The sequence below is a fragment of the Cervus elaphus genome, chromosome 19, assembly GCF_910594005.1.
Source record: "Cervus elaphus chromosome 19, mCerEla1.1, whole genome shotgun sequence".
Classification (NCBI taxonomy): Eukaryota; Metazoa; Chordata; class Mammalia; order Artiodactyla; family Cervidae; genus Cervus; species Cervus elaphus.
The window spans coordinates 41518581-41542723 of record NC_057833.1 but is presented as its reverse complement, the minus strand read 5'-3'; the positions used below and the strand labels follow the sequence as shown (position 1 = coordinate 41542723).

At 37.4% G+C, this 24143-nt stretch overlaps 1 protein-coding gene across 11 annotated transcripts in view; it reads right to left on the bottom strand.

The window, feature by feature from the left end:
* The window catches only part of TP63 (tumor protein p63), a 247525-nt gene that overhangs the window by 77994 nt on the left and 145388 nt on the right, over window positions 1-24143 (bottom strand). For all 11 annotated transcript variants that reach the window (XM_043874974.1, XM_043874972.1, XM_043874973.1 and 8 more), the window contains one exon: window positions 12926-13180. In XM_043874974.1, the coding sequence (XP_043730909.1) occupies window positions 12926-13180 (255 nt within the window). The remainder of the gene's footprint in view (window positions 1-12925; window positions 13181-24143) is intronic.

The following is a 24143-nucleotide window of genomic DNA, read 5'->3' as shown; positions in this document are numbered from 1 at the left end:
GGAATTTATGGAAAAAGATCATTCCCTCTTCTGCTTAAATGTTTCAAACATTATTAATAGTTTTGGTTTCTGGAGCCTCAATCCCAAAGTCAAACAAATAAAGAAAGCAATACATTAGGAGCTTATCTATGCCCCCACAGCCATATGCTCAAGCGACAACTTCAAAATGAATTTTCAATCCAGTTAAAAAAAGAAAAATCTGTTAGTTTGGGAATGCTTGTGAGCAAGTCTCTCAGAAGGATATAACCTTTCTCACTGTTCACATAACAGTATAGTCAGTACCCAGGCATAAAATATCCATGCTAATTCCTCCCTTTCTAATTAACTTGTTTTAAAGCATTCTCCATATGCTGAGCATCAGTGACCCTTAACTGAGACCACTGACAAAAGATATTCAAGTAGCTCTGGTCATTTGTTTATATACATAAAACCCACTAGGCTCCTCAAAGGCAAAGAGTATGACTGTCAGAATCAATCCTAAACTCTGTGAATCAAGGCTGTGTTCTGAGTTAGTGGGAAGGAAAACATAGATTCAAAAGTAACTGTAATAAAAGAATACTTCTAAAAGGTAGAAAGACCATATAATATTTAAAAATGCTTTGACACAAAGATACGGTTTCAATTATATTATGGCACCAACTAGAGTTAAAACCCACATCTATCAAAATAAAACCATCATTACTATCATGGGAAAACAGCCTTACAGTTTTATTGCTTAATTTGATTTTACTAAAACACAAGCAGATAATTACAGAGATTTTCTTTTCTGGAAATTTCAAAGCATTTTAGAAAAGCATATAGAATTATATTTACTTACCATATATTTATTGACTAAGACCATCTAGTACATTTTGTACATGTAGTACATTTTGTACATTTTGAAGTAAATGTGAAAAGGATCAAGACTTGCTAGGTAAAAGAAAGTAAGAAGTCCCCTTTCCTCCCCTTGAAAAAACAAGAAAACTAAAGGAAATAAGAGGTATTTTCTTATACGTCAAAGCAAAAACATCCAGGAGGCTATCAAGTACAGAAATGAATGAAGCGAAGATTTTAGACTAAATTTGAACATTTCATTTGAAATGGTTTGGCTCTTTTCCTCAAAGTAGAAGTCCATGTCCTGAAAACACACTCTCAGGGCTACAAAATTGTCTTAGAAAACATCAAACACACATTCAAAATGTACACATTTTCCTTTAAATAAGGATCCACTCACTATTTTCTAACAAATCATTTCACTTCCTCCCTGTATTGTTCTTCTTTTTGAGTATCCTCTCCCTATTCCCACTCCTAATCCTAAATATCTAAAGAGGATAATTATACTTGAGTGAAGGTTGAGAGAAGATTTTATGAAAACTTAATAAAAAGACTAATCCTAGCATAACTCTTACACTTGTTAATAGCTATGTCTAAAATGTTTATGCAAAGAAAGGCATTATAGCTGAAAACTGTGGCATTTTCAAGGCAAGAAATCAATTCTGAAATATGAATACATTATAGAAACTTACACAAATAACTATATATTATATTTAATTGCTTCATGAGTAGGAAACTAGACAGGAAGAACTCTATATTTCCTTCTAGTTCTGCTGCTGAATGAGACATCTTCTTTTCCCTAAATCTCAAGTTCCTCATCACTTGTCATTCTAACTTCTACAGCAAAAAGTTTATGGATGAGTTACTATTTATTAAATTACATGATGATTCCCAGAATATTAAATATAAACATTTGCAAGCTATGCTTTTGTTACAATTATATACAAAAGTATAAACTGTAGTCTTTGAAGATAAACATAAAATCTAATCCATTACCAGTGAATATTATGAGAGAACAATATAAGCCTAAGGAATGAGTTATCCATGGTAACTCTGAGAGGTTGATAATCTTCCTTTGAAAGACTAATTAATATAGCCATTTGCCAAGTGTCTTCCAAAACTCAGAGGGGTTAGACTAAAGCATTTTTAAAGTGTGCACTTATTTTTACACGCAAAACTTCAATGCATTCTAGGCATGAGAATAAGCAAAGGAAAAAGAGGTTATGTATCTATGTGGATGAGTTTTTTAAAAAACGAATTATTAATTATCATAGCAGGATATATTTCCTGTGCATCCACTCTAACTGTAGAAGTACAGAAAAAGTTATTCCAGATTTCTATTATGAAAATAGTATTTATTTTATGAATTGGTCAATCTGCTTTATTAAATGGCCAACTAAACACCATTTTCCAAAGGCCGTCCCCACTAAGTGAGGGTAGGTGATAAACTTAAATAGATAGTGCTTAAAGTGGTTGCTTAAAAAAACACCAAACCCTGGGTCTAATACACAAATTGTGTCCTCAAAGACCTCCACTATCAATCACCAAGGCAAAGAAACCAAACTCTCTATTAGCATCCCACTGTTCTCATAACCAGCTGCTTTGGGGGACAGTTATTCCTCTCAAAACCACTCCACTCTGGACAGTGCAGTGGCAGGCAGGGATAGCAAAAACACACCAAAACTCTATTTTCAAATTGAAAAGAATCCAGTTTTTCTTTTCCATTCTTTTTCTTGAAAGCAAAATCCATAATAATATATTTAATATTTTAAACAATTCATAAAAATTAATTAAAATGGATTCAATATCTTAAAATAATGGTCTTATACTACAAAAATATTTTTAATATAATTGTTAACAAAAGGAATACAGTTTGTAATTATTCATTCTAATTCTCTTATTTTGAGAAATGTAGGCTTCTCAAATCATGTATCAAATGCACCAAAATTTTTCTCTGTCACATGATAATTTAAATGTTTGTTCCACAGCATATCAGTTTTAGATAAGTCAAGTTTATAAAAGTAATTGTTAGGATTTTATAAGGAAACAGTATACATATATCAAGGCATACAATATATTTAAGCAAATTTTATAGAACTATGAGAATCATTTTGCTATTTTAAACAATTATCATAGCTTATAGGATTTTGCTTTTATGACATACAGTTAATCATATCTATGACTTACTTGATGACAATTCTTTTGTCAGAAACATAATCCATAATTATAACATTGCTCTTACGGGAAAATGAAATTTTCTTTTCCAAGAATACAGAGTTGTAAAACAAAAAAGAGAGGCAATTTATATCATTTAATGTTAGGGCTCTCAATTCATAAATATGAAAATCTCAAATTAGCACACAAAGTAGAAGGAACAAGAAAGGGGGAGACAGAGGGAAGGAATATCTTCGAAGTCAAATTACAATTTTTTTAAATTAACTCCTTTCTTACTCAGCAAGAGTGAAATATTTGTATTTAAATAAATATGTGTATCTATTTTTGCATTTTTAAGAAAAAGAACAAAGTTTTTTTTTTCTAAAGATCTAGTCAAAATGTTGCTGTTGTTGTTCAGTCGCTAAGTCGATCCAGCTCTTTGTGACCTGATGGACTGCAGTTAAAATGATCACAATTTAAAACTCTGTTACTGGAGCTTCCCTGGTGGCTCAGTGGGAAAGAATCTGTCTGCCAATGCATGAGACACAGGTTCAATCTCTGGGTCAGGAAGACTCCACATGCCATGGAGCAACTAAGGCTGTGAGCCACAGCTCCTGGGCCTGTGCTCTAGGGCCGGGAACCCCAGCTGCTGAGCCCACGTGCTGCAAGAACTGAAACCCACATGCCCTAGAGCCAGTGCTCTGCAACAAGAGAAGCCTCTGCAGTGAGAAGACTGGACACCACAACTAGAGATTGGCCCCCACTACAGAGCAGTCCCTGCCCCCCACAACTAGAGAAAAGCCCGTGCAGCAACGAAGACCCACTTCAGCCAAAAACATATAAATTAATAATATACATAAATACTTAAAAAAAAAACAAAACTCTGCTACTAGTTTGCTGAACTATTACCAATAAAGTACTGAGACTCTTAAGAAAAATAGCATCTGATTAACAATTATAAGATCTAATTAAATAGGCTTTAAGAAGTTATTTTACATTAGAAAAAAAATAACACCTATGCAAACATATATATTCATCCTACATTTATTTCTAGGGACTTGTAGACCTATACTGCTTCATTTCAGGTCTGCTTATAAATGGAAAACCTCAAAAAACTGCCTGAATTGCAAGCATGGATATGTACTATTCACACAGATAAATCTAAAAACAAAAATGCAGATAATAACATATTGTGTTTTCTGAGCTTCATCTCGCAGGTTCCCAAAGCACTTCGTAAACTTTAATTAAGCCTCCCTGCGATCCTACCAAGTAAATGTTACAATACCCGTTAATGGATGAGCAGAGGCAGAGTCACTTGCCCCATGATCACGCAGCTTGTCAGTGCCCACTGCTGTCCTTCTGAGTTCTGTGTTCATCTTAATGAACCACACTCTTCAAGAGTCTGTCAAACGACATCTCAAATTCAAATGAGGATTCTTACGTTTAGCAATTATTAATCTTTCTATGTAAAACAACTTGGAAACTTTTCCAAGGAAAAAGAAAAAGTCTTTTTAAATGGGTGTCCTCATATTATTCATTCTATTTTCCACAATAGTCCAGATGATACTGGTAAAACAGCATAAAGAGTACAACCAAGATTGCAAACTCAGTGAGTAACCCGCGAAAAAACACCTGTTTGAGGTACTTGACAATGCAGAATTAGCTCCGCATAAAACTATTAGAAGTTACATTCCAAATCTTCAGACCCTTCTAATACAATAACAAGGTGACAAATTACACTGTTTTGTTATTAACACTAAGAAATCATGAGTCTTCATTATTAGATTCAAACTCAAATGAGAAGGCTGATTCTATTTGTAAAGTGAGATTCCCTCTCTAATTTACCTCACAGTAAATTAGGTTCTACGGTCTCTGGCTACTCCCAGTTTCCTTTAAATTTCAGCTGGGGGAGCCTGATGATGGGGTCGTAATCTTTACTAAAAACCAGAGAGAGATGGCAGTTAAGATCAGTCCCTTGAGGCTCCTGTGTGCCTAATTACAGGACCCCTTGTTCCAAAAACCACTGCGTGTTTACGAGACATCTGTAAGGCTTCAAAGAGTCTAAGATTCCTCTTTCTGTTCTGCAATAAACTTCTTTAATCTCAAAAAATTAGAAGCCGCTGGGGAGAAAACTATGTCATTTCACATCTCCTTGCTCCAGTGACCTTATAGACATACTAATTGCTGTTGATATAAAACCATGAGGGTTTATTCCACATGCAGTTGCTTTTACTCATGAAAAGACAGCTGACAGCTAAATACCTTTCATGAGAAAAATACATCTGCCCTTCTCCACCAGAGGGGGTGGAGACTGTTACAAGACTTGATCACACTGTGGAAATGGTTAATATCAGGGAATGCAAACAGAAGAAGGTGTAAAGCTCACATGTGGGAAGACACGAGCCCAATACATGGCACTCATCCTTCAGGGATGACTTGAAGATATTTCTGTCAATTTGAATGATATATTGCATTTTTCTTGAGCCGTTAAAAAATACCATGACATCATTATCTGTCTATACCTCAATTTCCTGGTAATTTTTGTCCTGGCACACTCTCTATGTGTTAATTACAAATCAGTCATCAGTTAGTGAACCGAGAAAACAGATTCGAAGCCCTTTCAATCTCACGGCACTTCTCTGAATTCAGCTTTGGCCAATTTTAGAGAGTTAAGTTTTGGAGTCCCATAAACTCTCTAAGGTTAAAACAAAACAAATATGAGTCTTTCTTTACACCAAGGATCCAATGCTGCATATCATTATATTTTTATAAAACAAAATTTTATAGGGATGTGAAGGTAGCAAGGTCACTTACTGTAAGAAAACAGAGAAAAGATCCACTTTTACAATGTGCTGCTTAGTTTATTGCAAGCCAGCGATTAATCTGTATGACTTTCGTAAAGAATAGAGAATTATTATTTCTGAATGGAATGTATTCACTAGTAACTTTTCCCTTTGATGCTTGCTCTAGTTTCCAGTTTTTTAATTTAAACTTTAAGTAACTGTCTCTTGTCACTGCTGTATACATTGCAAAGATGGCCTTCAGTCTGACTATTGCTTTGTTTGATCTGTGATTTTCACAACTTTTTTTTTTTTTAATGAATGTTATCTTTTAAAGATATGAAGATATCACATGAGAATCCAGGTTTCTACATGTTCTTGAAAAATTCATCTTTTAACTTTAGGTTTACCTTCCCCCATGACACCATGTTGGAGTTGCAAAGCAAATGCCCTGTGGACAAGGTATGCAAGCTCACCTTGACACTATGCCCATCCTTATCATTCGACTTGCTTAGGCTACCCTGTGGTCCCCCAGATATCTGAGTTTTCCACGTCCAAGTTAGCTTATTAATTGAAGTGATTTTTTTAGAAAAATGAGCCTTATGATCTGATCCCTGTTCTTGATAGAAATTTACATTGTAATTTATTTATATCACAATCCTCCTCATAATAATCCACCCTTCCAAGAAATCAAAGCTATAGTAAAAAAACAAAAGATCAAGTGGCTGGTAATACCTACAAAACCAAACTGACTACTATGAATGATAACATAAATGAAGGAGGAGGGGGAGGAGGAAAAGGAAGGTGGGGAGGAAAGAAGAATGGAGGAGCAGGAAGAAGGGCAGGACAAGGAATGAAAAGAAAAAAAAAAAAGGGCGATTTACTGCTATTCTTTTTGTAGTAGAAAAATAAAGGCAAGTTTTATTTCAATTTGGTGTTTCTTTTTAATCATTGGTCAGTTCTTGTAATATTAGATTTAATAAATAAATATCAAAATTTTCCCTTTAAAGAGAATCCCTACAGTGCATTCAGGAAACCACTCATGCATAACATGGCAAGGCCCTAAACATCAGATTAGGTGAAACTGGCTTATCACAAATACATTAACCTAGAGTTAATTTAAATAAGCTAGGGCAAACTTGCTGACTAAGTTATTCTGCTCTGGACTGGAGACAACACCCCTATACAAGGGCTTACAATGGAAATGCACTTTAAAGTGCAAAATCTAGAGTTAAGTAAGTAACATGAACCATTCCCAAGAATCTCTAAACCCTTCATTTAGGATATTCTTTCTTAATACTCTGTGAACTAAAAAATATCTTGGATAACAGGCAATAGTACTCAATGTTATTATTTTCTTTATCATGGAAGGGGCATAAAACGACACTCCTTTATGTATCTCCGGAGATTTATAGGACAGCCCTGGCAAGAAGTGAAAATAACTTGTGATTAACAAATGTACCACTGGCAGGAGCCAAGCCTATTGACTTCTGTTCCTCAGCAATGAAATCTAACAGCCACTCGGTTAAGATCAGCCCCGGTTAAGGCTCAAACGTTGATGAGAGAAGTGTTTCCTTTCGACAAGGAAGCAGATAAATTATATTCACCATGGAAAAGTTTGTCTGTACATCATGTCCTTTGATGGGCTATTCTTAAGAGTCCCAAGATTCCAGAAGGCCACGCAATGGGCTGGCTTGCATTAGATTTCTGCAGAGCTGGCAGCCTTCTTCTGGAAGTCTTACATTACAGGTAACCCGATGACAGGCAGGATGGGCCACAGGCACGCATCTCAACACGCCTGTGGAGCAGCCAAGGGGAGCGAACTTGCAAGACTGATAAGCTGGGATCAATGAAACTCTTGGGGAACTGGATGTTCCCCTTTTAAATGCCACCTCCCTAATCTCTCCACTTGCTCAAGTCAGATTCTTCAAAGCTCTGAACACAACATGAGGCTGGCATGATTAGGAAAGTCAAAGAAGAGGACCTTCTAAATCATGGGTGGAAGAAAAGGCATCGAATTCAGGAACAGTGAACAATCAGGGTCAGAGTGAAGGGATGTTGTTCAGAACGTAGTCATTTCCTTTGGCCATGGGGAGAAAATAAAGTTTCTTTTTCCATAATTATTAAGGGGTCTACTATATGCTGAATATGACTCTGAACACTAGGTCAAGGTGCCTGCTCTATGAGACCTTCATATCTATGGAAGGAAAAAGTCACCAGAGCAAAAGGGATGTATGTCCAAAGGCCAGAGCCATTATCTCAGACTGAGTACAACAGAAACACACTAATCTTAGGATTTTCCCAGTATTTGCATGCAGATAATACTGTGTGTCATGGGTTGTGGGAAAAACAGCTCTCAAGATCAATATAGGTCAAGACAGATTGATATTCACACTAAAAAGTCTTGTCCTTGGAGTCCAGCAAAAGAAAGCACTTTACTCCCAGAAATGGTGTACTTAGCAGTCCTCTCAAAGCTCTAGTAGGTGCCATAGAAAACTCATCTTTTCCTTATTCTCAACTCCACCAAAAGCATTCCAGCTCAGTACCTGTGATTCATTTGAATGAACACAGAGTATTTTGTCAAGTGAATGTGACATAATTTATAGCATATCCAGTTCCCCACTGCTGAGCATGTTGGCTGCCTCCAATACTTTTGGCACAAAAAACCCAGATATTCTTTACTAAAAACAAAGAATTAAAAAAAAAAAACAGACATCCCCATAAATGAAAAATAAATGCTGGAATTCACCAGGTTCTTAAAACTGGAAAAAGTCTTTCTCAGTGCACACAAGGAGAGCCTGCATCTGCTTGGAAAGACTTAGGAAGGCAGCATGGCCAGCCTGCAGAAGTCAGCATATGGGAGAGCCTGATACCACCCTAGGCCATTTAGTCATGTATTTGATTGGTGGATAATATCACGGTCCCATGGGGCTGCAGTATGCATGTTAACAGCCCAAAAGCACTAGGAAAAAGAAAAAAACTGAAGATGTTTTTCTTTGAATTCTCTCAAATTACTATTTATGGCACAACTGAACCCTCAATAAAACTAATAAACTCATGAAGCAAAGAGATTCAAGTTCAGACTCAGTAAATGTATTTGTGTCTATGACTAGCCAGTGCCTTTGCACATGGCACATAATCCTCACGATAAAGAATTTATAAGGAAGGTATGAGCATCGCCATTTGCAGGGGGTACAGTCAGGTTTAAAAGAAATTGAACTCTTTGAGCAGATCCTAAACACTGCTGAGCCCTAATGGCTCAGAGGGTAAAGTGCCTGCCTGAAATGCAGGAGGTCTGGGTTCGATCCCTGGGTCAGGAAGATCCCCTGGAGAAGGAAGTGGCAACCCACTCCAGTATTCTTACCTGGAAAATCCCATGGATGGAGAAGCCTAGTAGGCTACAGTCCATGGTGTCGCAAAGAGTCTGACACAACTGAGCAACTTTACTTTCTTTCACTTTCTAAATGCTGATAGTAAATTTCAGGGTTGAACTCTGCACATAAGTTTCTATTTCCAAATTACCATACTGACAACTGGCCTATGACTGACGAGTCTTAGCTATAATGCTAGACCAGCACTTTATTATATTAAATGGTAGGCCTCTATCAGAAAGTAGTAATTACATCGTAGAAATAAGAAAGTTTGAAATCAAGTCCTAAATTCCATGTTGGTTTGGGTGTGACTATGTGTGAGTGTGTGTGTGTGTGTGTGTGTGTGTGGAAGAGAGAATATGGAAAATGTCATTGCTCTTCACTTTATTTCACTGGAAGAAGTTTAAAATAGAAGTTTAAAATCCACATTTTCATGGAATTGGAAACACACATTCATTATTGGAAACAGAAAAAGCAAAAGAAATATGCATATATACTCTAAAGATATTAATTATATTTTGGCAGTGAGTCTGAGTAAAGCCAGAAATTATAACAGAAAACAACACAAAAGGATGACAAGTGAAATAAATGGTACAAACAAGATTTTTATTAAAGAATTACCAGAGGATGATGTAGTAAGTATGACCCTTCCTAATGACAGCTGCTGCTTCTGCTTCCTGTTTGTGGGCAGTTTTTAAAATTTGGTGTTTTATTTTGAAAGACTTCTTTAAAATGCACAGATGCCTAAGAAATAGGTGTTGTATATGATGTAGCATAAAAAATGTCCTTTGTTAGGTGGTTTCACTCCATGCTACACAGGGCCTGCTAATGCCTGTTCATCCCTGATTCTGTCAGTAAAGAGAAAGGCAGTCTAAATAGGATGGTAAGTAAGTAAGTGGTCACTCAGTCATGCCCGACTCTTTGCGACCCCATGGACTGCAGCCCACCATGAAATTTTCCAGGCAAGGATACTAGAGTGGGTTGCCATTTCCTTCTCCACGGGATCTTCCCGACCCAGGGATCAAACCTGAGTCTCCTGCACTGCAGGCAGATTCTTTATCGACTGAGCGACAAGGGCATCCCAAATAGGATGGTAGAAATACTTGAACTGGGAGGGAGGCAGGCCTGGGTTCCCCTATCTCCTGGGCTGGTGATAAACCAAGTAACCTATACTTCTTGAAGTTTCCTCACTTCTGAAACTGGGGATAACAGCCTCGGTTCTGAGGCTCCACCTGAGACAAACGTATGAGAGAACACTTTAAAATGTGCATCAGTGTGAGGATACACAATGTGGCTCAAAGAGTTAGATGCTCCTAATGTATAAGACACTGGTGTCCGTGGCTAAGAATTACATCTTTTTAGGTGATCTCAGCAGTTACTCAAACAAGAGTTTAAATGCGCTGGATTTAGAAGAAATGTAGCTGGGCCTAAAAGAAATCTAACTGTGAATAAGAAAGAACAAATACAAGTGTAAGTACCAAGTGCTATATTAATAGGATGGAATAGACATCTAATTCAATCATTTTATTCTGCAATACCTATAACATAGACTGCAGACAACTGAAGAGAAATTTCTATGTTGATGAAAGGTTTTAGAAGAACTTAGCTTCTTTTTCTTAAAAAAAAAAAAAATCATTTATTTGGTTGTGCCTGGTTAAACAAATAATTAGGCACGTGATATATGGGAGCTAGTTCCCTGGCCAGAGTTCAAATTTAAGGTCACCTGCATTGGGAGCATGGAGTCTTAGGAAAGGGAGTACTTTTCACCCTATTCACCCTCTTCAGAGGCACAGACTGAATTCTAGAAAAATGAAGTGACTTGACTAGGGTCATGAGGATGATCACGGCGAGAATCCAGATTTTCTGGCTCCCAAGAGATGTTCTTTCCCCACAAGTGCCTACCCCTTTTGTAGGCTTCTGATACCGCGCTTGCCACATGTAATGAACGTTTACCACGGTACTCTACAAAACATTTTCTTTGCTGTTTAACCTACCACTTATGTAAACATGCCTAACCTTTTTTATTGAGACAGTGTACTTTTCTGAGAGAGGGGCTTTGAATGCTCCAACCCCACTCCATCCCCATGCTCCACCCAGCCTAAGCTATTTTAGAAGGGCAGTGATTCTTCATTTAGTGGCACCAAATGTGCCCATCATCGCTCAGATGCACTCGCTCCTACTATAGTGGAGCTCCGCATGAGCATGCCAGATGAGCAATAGTAAGGTCTGAAGATCAGTGATTGTAAACATCCACTTGGTGACCCCTATTCTGAAACACATCGGGGCTCCATTTATAAAATGGCTGTTCTAGTGGCAAAATATTACTTAGATCAATCAACCAATATATCCTTAAGGCCTATGGACTTAAGTTTATTCACCTGGAGTGTCCACCTCCATGAGTATTAATATAAAAGAGACTAAAGAGTATGACACAACTGATTTAAAAAAAAAAATCACACACTGAAGAGAGATCCAGTTTTAAGCTAATACTTCTGTTATGGTTGAAAAAGGAACCAGGATGGAACAACTTCTCAAACCATGAAAGAAAAGCACCATGATAAATTCTTAGACACGTTTGGAACATCCTGATGTGAAATGGTGGAAAAAGAAAGCAAGCACATAATCTGGGGGGCAGGGGGGAGGGAGGAGGAGATGAAGTAGTGGTGACAGAATCAGAAATAGGACCAGCTATACAAAAGCCTCTGTATCTTTAGGGATGTCACTGAAACCCCACTTTCTTTCAGTTTTCCCTAGTAAAGTAGGAGTTGCGAAACATACCCTACAGAGTTCACAAAGAAGTGAGGTCAAAATGGGGGGATGTATGTGAAATTATGCTGGAATTTAGTGTTATTAATGCAGATTAGTTTATAAACTCTGTACTATTGAAGTAAAGCCTGGATACTGTGGCATACAAAGAATAAATGCTTTCCAAAGAAAACTATTTGCCAAACAGGAAATAATCTGTTAAAACAATTTGAAAGCTACTTCTCCATAAGAGGATGACATGTGAAAGATTTCTATAATCCAGGCAAAAGTTGACTTCTTTGACAAGTGTGTGCCACTTTGGTCTTGGGCATTCTTTGATCAACCATTTAAAACCAGTCTTATAGGTCTCCTCCCTTATAGCTGAGCTTTATTCATGTTATAATAAATTATCAAATCAACTCTAAAATAGAATAAAACTTCCTACAGCTTTTGAATTTTTAAAATGATCAATATTTCCATTTTTTTTTTAGCAAAATTATGTTTTTTCCAACATTTTAAATCAGAATTTCTTTGAACCTATTTCAGGCTTCTGATGTATAGTTTTTGAGGTTTTTTTGGGGGGGTGGGTACATGCTTCTAAATGCAATAAATAAATGTTTATCAATAAAGTATGAGTCATGTTAGAGAACCTACATGTATGAGCAAATTTAAGCCTTCCTTAATAAATAGGAACTAGCCTACATTCTGCAGACTGCAAACACATATAACCTAGGATTACATTTCCCATCCATGTAATGCTTTACATATTTCCAAAAAAGTTCACACAAAAGGTGAGGCAGGAAAGAACACATCAGCTAGAATTACCAGGACACAGGCCTTTGGTTTCCAGATCAGGGCTCTTCCTACTAAATGGTACTTTTTCTCTTTCTGGTTCCGTGTGGAATATTCCAAACCAAAATATCCTTAGAGGACAGGGAGAACATTTCCACCATTCAATATGGAGTTCTAAGCTTTGATGGAGGAGAGAGCCTGGGGCGTGACGGAGACACCCCACAGACCTGGGAGTCAAGTTCAAGGGCACAGGGGCCCCCTTACTCTTACCGTCCACGTGGCGGACTTGGCGGTGCTTGATTGCTGGAAGGACACGTCGAAGCTGTGTGGGCCCGGGTAGTCGGTGTTGGAGGGGATGGCGGGCGATGGTGAGAGGGCGTCGAAGGTGGAGCTGGGCTGTGCATAGGGCGAGGGCGCCGTGACGCTGTTCTGCGCGTGGTCTGTGTTGTAGGGGCTGGTGGACGAGGAGCCGTTCTGGATCTGCTGGTCCATGCTGTTTAGGAGCCCCAGGTTCGTGTACTGTGGCTGCAGGACACCCAGAAACCCCCACGTTAGCCATTTAACCATGTGCCATATGGGATCTTAGTTCCCGGACTAGGGATCGAATCTGTGTCCCCCTGCAGTGGAAGCTCAGAGTCTTAACCACTGGACCACCCGGAAGTCCCCTGATTTTCTTCTTTTGAGATTGTATTTCAAGTTGGGAAAAAGAAGTCACAGTTTCCCTTATTTCTCATTGACTGGAACTGGGAAATATCCTTAAACCCATCACTGGCCAAACGGAAGGTGATTGCCATGACTGATAAGACAAATCATAATCCCCTGGGTCTGGGGGAGAGCAAAGCGGATGAAAGGAAGCTTTGTTCTTTCCTGAAAAAATTGGGGTTCTGTGAGCTCAGAAGAAGAGGAGAAATGGGTCTTGTGTATACAGTGAACAGTGCTTGCTATACTTCCCACGTGGCTCAGTGGTAAAGAATCTGCCTTCCAAGCAGGAGACCCAGATCCCATCCCCACAGATTGTTGCTTCTCAAAAGGCATCTTTTGGTGCATGCCTTCCACAGAGATCAACCTCAGATTTGCTGCACTTTACACTCAAAGGAAAATGACCAATTTGTGATGCCTAGTTCAAAACACCAAGAGAAGCGCCAGGCGTGCGGGAATGTTTTATGAAGACCTGCACAGATCACACAGCGTCATGGGCAGCCTTTGGAAACTGAGTCTCCCCAAGAGTATCTGAAAGTAGATAGGGTGCTTATTTGCAAACTGGGCAAAAAACATCACTGTTCAGTAGCTGCTTATGAATTCCTTAAAACAAATGAATACCACCTGTTATTTTTTTCTTCTTCTGTCTTGGTAGTCAGAATGAAAAAGACCACTAGATACACGTGCTCTAGAGAAGATTTAAGGGTCAACTTGTCTATTGAGCAAAATGGTTGTCCTCCAGATTTTCTTTAAGTTTTATTCTAAATTCTGTCTCAGGGTACCAAGTTGCCCCCCAAAACTGGGTTCATGAAAACTGGAGGGGAAGGAGTAGGAATGTTAGGAAGACGCAACTATGTATTTTATTTTTTTCTAAAAATACTTTAGTAAATCTTTTTATTCACGAATATACAAGATTGTGATTTTTAAACTTTGTCATATGTATTGGCAATTTAAAAATCTCATCAGTTTTACCTTAAGTTAAATGGCATGTATATTTATTCACTCAAAACAATAACTTTTAGGAATTAGTGTAGATTATTTGAAAGGAGAGACCACATGTGCAATTTATTTATTTTTAACTTTTTATTTTGTACTGAGGTACAGGCAATTAACAGTGTGTGATAGTTTCAGGTCAACAGTGAAGGGACTCACCCACACATACTCAGGTATCCATTCTCCCCCAAACACCCCTCCTATCCTGGCTCGAAAGGCAGCTATGTATTTTAAAAGGTAACATGATACCATCCAAACAGCCTAATTTTCCATCTGTTCTTTCATTTTCTTTGTAGTAGTTTATTTTCTAAAGCAGAACATGTGTAAGAGAAAAACCATCTAGTTATGGTTAAAATTCTATATTTTGTATAATTCAGAAGTACATTAGTTCATACAGTTTCTCTGCCAGAAATTTTATTTCTTCTAGGAAAATCAGCACTGAGTAGATAGTTCAATAAGATGTTTATGGAAGTAATGATTTAACTTCTCATTTCATTGACAAAAAGAATCTTTACTGTATTACTATCAGAAAGGGGAAGTGAATTGCTCAAGCGTTGGCTAATAAGCCAAGAGTAGTTATTTTGAAACCAAATCTGATTCCGAGTCTACACCATCACACCTGTCAGACTGATCAGATAATTCAAGTCATTCCTGAGTTAAATTGAACACATTTCTAGAAGCGGCCACCAGCTTGCATGCTGTTTTCCCTTTGTGAAACCTTCTGACACAGGGAATCCTCATTGTTTCTTCAATTTAGTGATAGGAAAACAAATCAGAAGCAAAGAGAGGGCAGTCCTGTTGGTACACATTTTATAAAGAAAATGAGGAGTCTGGCTCTTCAAGTGAAATATAACCAAGAGTCCCAGAAAAAGTCAAAGAGAACACAAACTTGTAAAGAAATTGATGCTTGAAAAGAATTCAACTTAAGTGTAAGGAAGTTATTTTACTAAACTTTAAGTATTTCACATGGGGAGGAGAAGGACTCTGCCATTCCATTCAGTCCAGAGAGCATCTGTCTAAATGTTAACAGTCGCATGCCCATTCCATTACATTTATACATTCACATTCCACTGCCGAATGCCATGTCCCCATTTGCTCTTCAGATAACTATTAATCTCTTTACACTTATCCCCCTGCTGACAAGAGCAGCTGTTAGTCTCGCCTCTGCTCTCCTCCGACTTCCACCGGCTCCCAGTCCTCCTCGCCTCCTTCTTCACCTTTCCCCCCTTGACAGGTGAGGCAGGCTGCAGGTGAGACAGCTGTGAGAGGAAAAAAACTAAAACCTGAGGCCCCGATGAAGGTGTCCACAGCCCTGGCTGAATTAAAGCTCTTAGGTGTCCAAGCCTGGGGGAATGGTCTGGGAAGGGGATTGAAAAGAAATTATTATTTGTGTTCAAGTTAAGGGTCAGTATACAAAGCACTCCTGAGCGCCCTGTAGGAATCAGATAATGCTCCCAGAGGCACGTGCTTCCCTCAAGCAGTACAATTAGGGAGGCAGTCGGCCCTGACAAAAGGGACAAAGAAATTCACCGAGCACTTTCTCACAGGCAGTAAAAAAGCCTGTTAGGTCAATCCTGTCCTCCTCCTCCTAGCTATACAGAATGGAACTTCAGCTAATTGTGGGCTTGGAGAAGAACAAAGAAACATGGCCCTTTGAATTTTTTTTTTCCAGCAAATATAAAGAGAAAAGTTTGGGACCCAGCTTTAAAAGCCAGTGAGTAAACACTCAGTGTTGCTTGAAGGACTTAAGAGAGATGGAAACTCCATTTACCTCAGAGGTACAAAGAAGACCTTTCTGGGACAGCGGTGAGACTGAGCATATTCCGTGGCACTAAAGAAGCAGAAAATGTATTTCAAGTTATTAATAGGTGTTGATGGCTGTGCTTTTACATGCCGTAATTTTTAATCCCATACAGTTTGGGTGAAATATTTTACTTCACAACAATAGGATTTGCTTCCAATCCTGACTCCTCAATTTACATAGCATAGAGCTAGATTTCTCAGGTTTGAGCAAAGAGCTGCTAACTATTCAAGATAAAAATGGGAAAACATATTTCAGCTTAAGCTTTCCTCAAATTTTACTTTAAAGAAACAAAAGCTAAATAGTATACTCAGTTGTCTTTTTTTTAAAAAGAGCATAAAGCCAATACCATCTTTGTATTAACTAGTCTGAAACACAAACAAACCCACCAAAGTAAGAACAGTATGATTAGAAATTTTCTTGGGGGAAAAAAAAGGAAACTTTCTTAGAGACTTTTCATAGCTTTATTAAAAATTTATGTCATTAACTTGCTAGGAAATAGTACTTTGGAAGTTAATTTAAAAAGCATTTAGTTAACAATAAAAAAGGGGCTCTTATTTGCTTATTTCTTTGATTTGAAGAGAGTGGACATGTTGGTAAAGTACAATTAGAGGCAGAGGGCAGACCAATATAGCCAAGAAGAACAAGTGTTAGGTAGGTAGAACCAGCAGAAATTCACACGGCGCATTGCAAAATGAACACTCAGGGCCTATTGTTCACAAGTTATTAAGAGTTTCAAAATCATGACAGCAGAGCGTTAAACAAAGCACAGGGCCCTTTCATGACTACACATTTTGGAGCCTAGGAAGCTCCTCTGTGCCAGGTTAATGTGAATAATATTTATTTCATATTTTCCACCAAAGTGAAGCTGGCAGGGTGAAGGAAGCAGTATCTGGACCCTTTATTGTCTGTAATGTCTCACAGACGGGAGAGATGTGTCTTATGCTGGGATGCTAATGAGACACCTATTTATGATGCCAGGTAAAGTCTCAGACACTCATATGAATAAAAAAAAGTGCCCTGAAAGAACTCTTGTCCCATGTGTTTCTTAGGTAACAAAGTTAGTACATTTGGAATGTACTAGGAAGTAGATTGTCCCTTTCTAACCACAAGGTATCTTGATGTGGGAATAACCTTAACATATTTAATAGACACTCAGTGAATGAATGAACAATGTTATGTATCTACTGTATCATGTCTGGAAGAACAGACAAACTTCTTTCCACAAAATTTTTGTCACTCAGTTGTATCCAATCTCAAAGACTGTAGCCCACCAGGCTCCCTTGTCCATGGGATTTTCTGGGCAAGAATACTGGAGTGAGTTGCCATTTCCTCCTCCAGGGGATCTTCCCTATCTAAGGATGGAACCACATCTCCTGAGTCTTCATCATTGGCAGGTGAATCCCTTATCTCTGAGTCACCAGGGAAGCCCATGTCTGAAACAGGATATGATCTTCTTTCCAAAAAATATAAAAGATGAAAATGGACATAATTTGATATCTATTATAAATCTGGTAAAGTAAAACAATGGATTTTTTTTAAAACTCAAAGAGATGCTTTAATTCCTATAAAAATGACTTTGAAATTGAAGATACTGTGTGGACCCTAGAAAATTACCAACATCTATAACTTCAATGTATTAAGCTTCATCACAAACTAGCTGATCTGCCCTCAGAAAGGATAAAACACACCCTGGTGACAGAAAGCTCAGTAGTCTGGTTAATCACAGAACACCTTGGGGGGTGTTCTAGAACATGAAGCTGGTATGGCAAGTGTAGAGACACCCAGAGGCTGAATCTCAAACTGCCTGCCCTCACCATTAGGAAAGAGCAAGTAAAGCTGCCATTCCCAGATACAGAAAGAGTGTTTCCTCATTTTTTTTTTTTTTTTTGTCTCTTCTGTAAGTTATTTTGGATTCTCATAGTCATCTACAGACTCTGATTTACTTCTTCAGTTTGGATGATTAGAATTAAAATAACAATAAAGACGAGATATTTCTCCTGACTTGTCATCATTTTAAAAGTGTTCTATAAAGGCACTCCCTTTAGTTTCACTTCATTTTTCTTTCCTGGGTTACACTGTTTGATGATCTTGCATTCTAAATATACTATGGACCTGAAATTTCTTCTCATTGGCTCAGTAATAATGTATATCAGTATATATCACTGTAAACAAAATTCAATATTGAAATGCTTGGGTTTATACTTAAAGTTGACTTTGTAATTACTCTTCTATAAAATAATTTAATGTCGAAAAGAAGTCTAATCAAGTCACATGACTGGTGTATCATATCCCATTTCTAAAAATTTCTCTCCTTCAATTTATCTGTGTAAGAGAAATTTTATAAGTTCTCTGTCCTGCTTTTCATAGATATTACTATCTGTAATAGCTAGTTTATGGCAAGATGACAACAACAGTCCATACCAAATGGCAAGAGATTAATAAAAAAAAATGGGAGTAAGTGCCATGTCAGGCATAGGAGAGGTAACTTTGGCAACATGTAGTCAACTTATTTGCTTCAATTCAAATGGACCTTTGTCACAGGAAACAGTAACTTGCCTAAATTTCATTTGAAAGAAATTATATTTCTTGACTGTTAGAGATGACCAGGGAACTGAACATTCTTCTGCACTCCTTTTACTCCTAAATGGATTCTAGTAAGGCAGAACTCTGAACTTAGACTTGGTGACATGGGGTCAAAGTCACAACTGCCACTAATGTGCCATTAACCCCTGGGCAAGGTGGTGGCTCAGACAGTAAAGAATCTGTCTGCAATAAGGGAGACCTGGGTTCGATCCCTGGGTCAGGAAGATTCTTTGGAGAAGGGAATGGCTACCCACTATAGTATTCTTGCCTGGAAAATTCCTTGGACAGAGGAGCCTGGCAGGCTACAATCCATGGGGTCACAAAGAGTCGGATACGACTGAGTAACTAACACTTTCACAAGGTGCTTAAACCAACCTGGACAGTAGTTTCCTATAAAGTAAAATCTATATAAAATTGAGGAGATTGAATCTGATAATCACACATAATGGTGAACCAGTCTAACATTCTTCTAGGGCTGATTATTCTCATCTACAATACTATTTAAATATAATGCCATAAGATTGCTTTCGAAAAAGGAGATGACTTTTTTTTCTTTTTTCTTTATATAGATTTGCCAGAGCAAGCTTACAAATCCAAATTGTTTCAGGCAGCATATATAGCTTCTTCAGCTAATATAACCTTTCACCTCAGACTTCATGGAGGTGCTTTTTGAACATTCTAAAAACCCTCCTGGGAAAAGAAAACAGTTTTCTTTATGACTCTGGCTTTGCAAAGCATTCATTCGATTATGCTGTAGCAGACAGTACTACATTTTTATCCCCAAATATTGGCAAGATAGTGACTTTTCAACAAGTACTGCCTGAGGGAGAAATACTTGTCATTTTTTTGTTTTCTACCACCTGCCTCACCTCAAAGAATGATGGTTTGTTTCATGCTAGAATTAAACACAATTGATTGAAAGTGCTCCAATTGTCAAGAAGATATTTGTATTTTAATGCCAATAAGGCACTGTCTTTCCAACTTAGGAATGTACTGAGTATCACATTTTTCTCAAAACAAGGTTTTGTTAAGTAGAAAATATATTTCATTTCTTTTGTCTTCCAAATGATCCTAGAAAGTAAGTGTTTTAGAGGTAAAATATACTCATACCTTATAACAAACAAAATGTAAAAATAAAGGTTTTAAACACATAAACCTGGAAAGACAGACTGCAAAGAGTTTATCAGAATGTTTTATTTTCTAATACAAAGTGTCAAGATTCCTTTGAGGTCCATAACTCAGATTCCATAACTTAAGAGAGTTCCCTAAAAGCTCCAGCCAAGACTGACAAGGGCAGATGAGACAAAAAAATACAAAGTTGGCTAATCCAGTAGACAACAGTGTCAACAAATATTAGCCATAGCACTTGAAAAGCCAGGAAGTATGAAATGTAGTGAAGCTAAAATTCAATCCAAATACAGCTAAATTACACTGTGTAGAGCTCAGTTAAGGAAAAATAAACTTTAAATTCTATGATTTCATTAAGTACTCCCTTTTAGTAATAATGACAAATAAATAAAACTATTATCATGAGCATCCTCAATTCTAAAAGAAACTGACATCACCATTACATGCCAAAGAAGCATTGGGCTTAGCAGAAAGGTATAACTTTAATATTCAATAAATCTTGATCCAGATAATATGGAAAAGTATACAGAGTTTTAGTTTCTTTAAAGTGAACCAGGCGTTATTAAGTAAAATCAGATCAAAAATATGTTTGAGGAAATTTTCAATCTATAACAATCCCTGTCAATAGTTTTTTAAGCAGACATGGTAATGCTAAGAAAAGAAAGTACAGAGTAATGAAGATCTTTAGTGAAGGTTATACCATCTACAGGGAAAACACACCATTGTAACTTTAGAAGCTCATCAATAATATTTTGCTGGTTTTTAAAGTGAGTTTAAAATATTTAAAAATAACTTTGGCAATGTGTCTAAACTATATCAGAAATTATGACTTAAAAGCAGGTGATTAAATGTGATTAACATTTTATCACAGGTGATAGTTTTCCTCACCATGACATGAAACTGATTTCAATAAAATAATGGTGCCTATCAAGATTAAAATGATCTGAACGCTGTATAGTGTCCTGACTTTAATCCTCTGTGAAAAGAATCTTAGGTATTACATTACTATTGACTACGACTACTACTAATACTAAATTCTTTCTGAGTCTTACTCTGTTCCTTATAGTGTTTAAGTGCTTTGCATATATTTACTCATTTAATTCTCAGGAGCCAGTGGAATTATTATCTCATGTTTCATGCATATTTTATAGATGAGGCAACTGAAGCTCCACAAGATTAAGTGCTCATGATAGTAAGTGACAGAACTCAGATTTGAAACCAGAACATCTGGCTTGAGATTTACCTACTTTCTTAAGTATCCTTCACTCGGAGTCACTCAGATTTCTGCCTGGAATCTTTATCTAAGAGTTACATTCAACAAAAGCATACTTATTTCATATCTAAAGAAAATGCCTTCCATTCATTAAAAACAGGATATAAAACCTCAACTATCTGTTTGGAGATCCAGCACCTTGGTACTATCACTGGAAATTCCCTGAAGATCTGACCATGTCACTCTCATGCGTGAACACCTTGAACAGGTTTGTAATCTAGAGCCCAAGGCCTCCAATCTCTAAGTGACTTACACCACACTATCTGAGACCCTCTTTTTTGCTCACTAAAGAATGGCATTCCTTCAGTTTTTCAAAAGCAAACTCCTTCTGTCTTCAAGCCTTTTGTACCTGCAGGTTGCTTCACAACTGGTCTTTCAGTTTAAGCTTCAAAGTCATTTCCAAGTTGAAGCCTCTCTGGAGTGCTCAGGTAAGTATTCTTTGTTTCACATTGTCAAGGCAGAGTAACTTTCCCCTTTACATCATATAATTATAATTGAAATTAATTATCTATATAATACTTCTAATGCTGGTCTACTCTGCTAGACAATAACTTTTAAGAGATAATACCTGGTTTGTTGAGTGCTGAGTCTCATCTGGAACCATGGCTGAGACATAGTAGATGTGCGGGAAATATTTAAGAAGAGATGCAAAAAATTTCAAAATGAAAATCACCTTCAGAAAGTATATTCTATTCTAACCCAATTGTAACCCAATTAAGGATTGCTTTTTGTGCTAAAGTAAATGGCTCCAAATCAGTCACCTCTTTACATACCATTGCCCTTGAATGTTACAGTGAATCTCCAAATAATCTCAATGACCTTAACTTTGTGTTTTGATTTGTTCTGCTAGGTGGGAATTGTGCTTTTAGCTTTAGCTTTTATGGGAACTAGTAGCAGAATAGCCAGTCCTGTCACTCACAAGGCCATGAGTAATACTTGGTAGCTCACACCTATCTGGGAAGTTTATTAATGACTTCTACTTCCTTGAAACAAACACATACTCATTTTTGTGCCAAGGCGGTAATTCTTACCTGATGGTCTAGATATTATTTCTCAAGCATCTAGGTCAGCAGTAAGAATCTAAATCTTTGTGGTCATATAATGACTTACTTCCTATGGGTAGAGAAACCACCCAGACACAAGCTTCAAGTAAGATGTTACTTTCTGGTAGAGAGGCCACAGAATTGGTCCCTCCTTCTCTAATTTCCATGACTTTCTGCCCCGTTAGCTAGAATTCAGTTTAGAATAATGTGATAATTAAAGGCTTACAAATGTGGTGCATGTTTTGAGGAACTGAGATAGTAGTTTATCAGACTTATAAACCATTTCTTGCAAATGGTCTAAATTCATGACTTCATTTTCCAGACTTTTAACATCCCCCAACACATACACACACACACACACACACACACACACACACACATCAGGCTGAAACATTAGTCTCTAGCTGCAAATGGAAAAATAAAGCATGCAATAAGGACCATAGCCCTCCATTTTACTACGCTATATATATTCAAATCAGAAACACTGTTTCCAAGTTCTAATTTGCTTTTGCTTGTCAAGTTCTTTGCTGATTGCTACATTTTTCATTATATTTGAGATAATTAAAGTTTTCAGTGATTTACTATGCTTTGTAATTAGACATGGTGACTTACGTAAGGTGCAAGTGCTCCTTTTAGATTCACTTTTAACTGCAAAATAAAACCGAGGTTCCCAGCTATGCCAAAGACATGCCTTACTTTGAAAAGACACTAATCTATTCATTTCATTCTATTTACTCCCCTATGAAAGTAACAATCAATCAATCAGTTTAATAATTACAACAGTTCATTAATGTCTTATTTGAACAACAACAACAAAAAACTGAGGCACCACATTTAAGAACAAAATGACTTAAAGTTTTCTCAGGCATCCTTTAGTAATAACACCATAGAAAATAAAACGTGAAAGTGTTTGCGAATCATCAGGTTTATTCATCCAGAGCAAACCACCCACATCCTTGGTGATGATCGAGAGACATCAGAGGACAAAATAAATGAAGGGAACAGTGTGGAAGCAAGTAAACACATTTACAAAGTGATTGCAAAGCAAGATAAAGATCTAGTACCGTTCTATTTTGTAGAAAAATCACACATTCTCTGTCCTCCAGGGTAATCAATTAGGTGAAAGCAGTACATTTTACATTGTTTACTTCTGTTAGAGAATAAGCTATTCCTTACTAAGGAAACTTCTCTTTCTTTCAAAAACTTTGCCACTTGAAGTAGAAGGAAATAAATAGCTGGACTCATTAAAAAAAAAAAAAAAAAAAGACTTGTAAGATGTTAGAGAAAGCCATACGATTCAGAACCTTCAGGTGGAGACCAGGCTTGTATAATGTGCTCAGTTGCCTTGCTCTCTGCACAGTTATAAACAGCCATTTCTGTAAGTATTTATAATACTCCATATTTTTATCTGAAGATAGCCCTTCGAGCAGTGGCAACAGATATATGCCTCCAATGCATTCAGAAACATTATTTGGTGACCCCAGGGAGGATGTAGAGATGAATACCACACACGCTCTACCCTACAAGAGTTTCCAGTCTATAGACTTGGGGAAGCAATCAGGGTGGAACAGAGAAGCACAAAGAGTTCAGAGGAAGTCTAGGTGATTCTGGGAGGGCAGCCAATGAAAACTGAAACATTTTTAAGGATGAAGCTGTACCCCCAGCAAGGTTTTAAAACCTGGAAAGGATCTGACCTGAAGATAAATATTTGGAAGGTGGAGTTGGAATAGAGAAAGAAGGCAGCAAGAGTAACTTCTCTGAATTCTCACTATTCTGATTTTCAGGCTTTCAAGCGCTTTGGGATTATCCACTGAAATAATTTCCCAAGCCTAAGGCTTATTACAGGCTTTGTATTTTATCCAGTGTGACCATTTCTCTCTGTGTAGATCTTGTGGAGTCCTCAACTTTAGCCTGGTGACAGAGTCTCACATGGTCTATTTAAAAGTAATCAAGCCATTCTCAAAA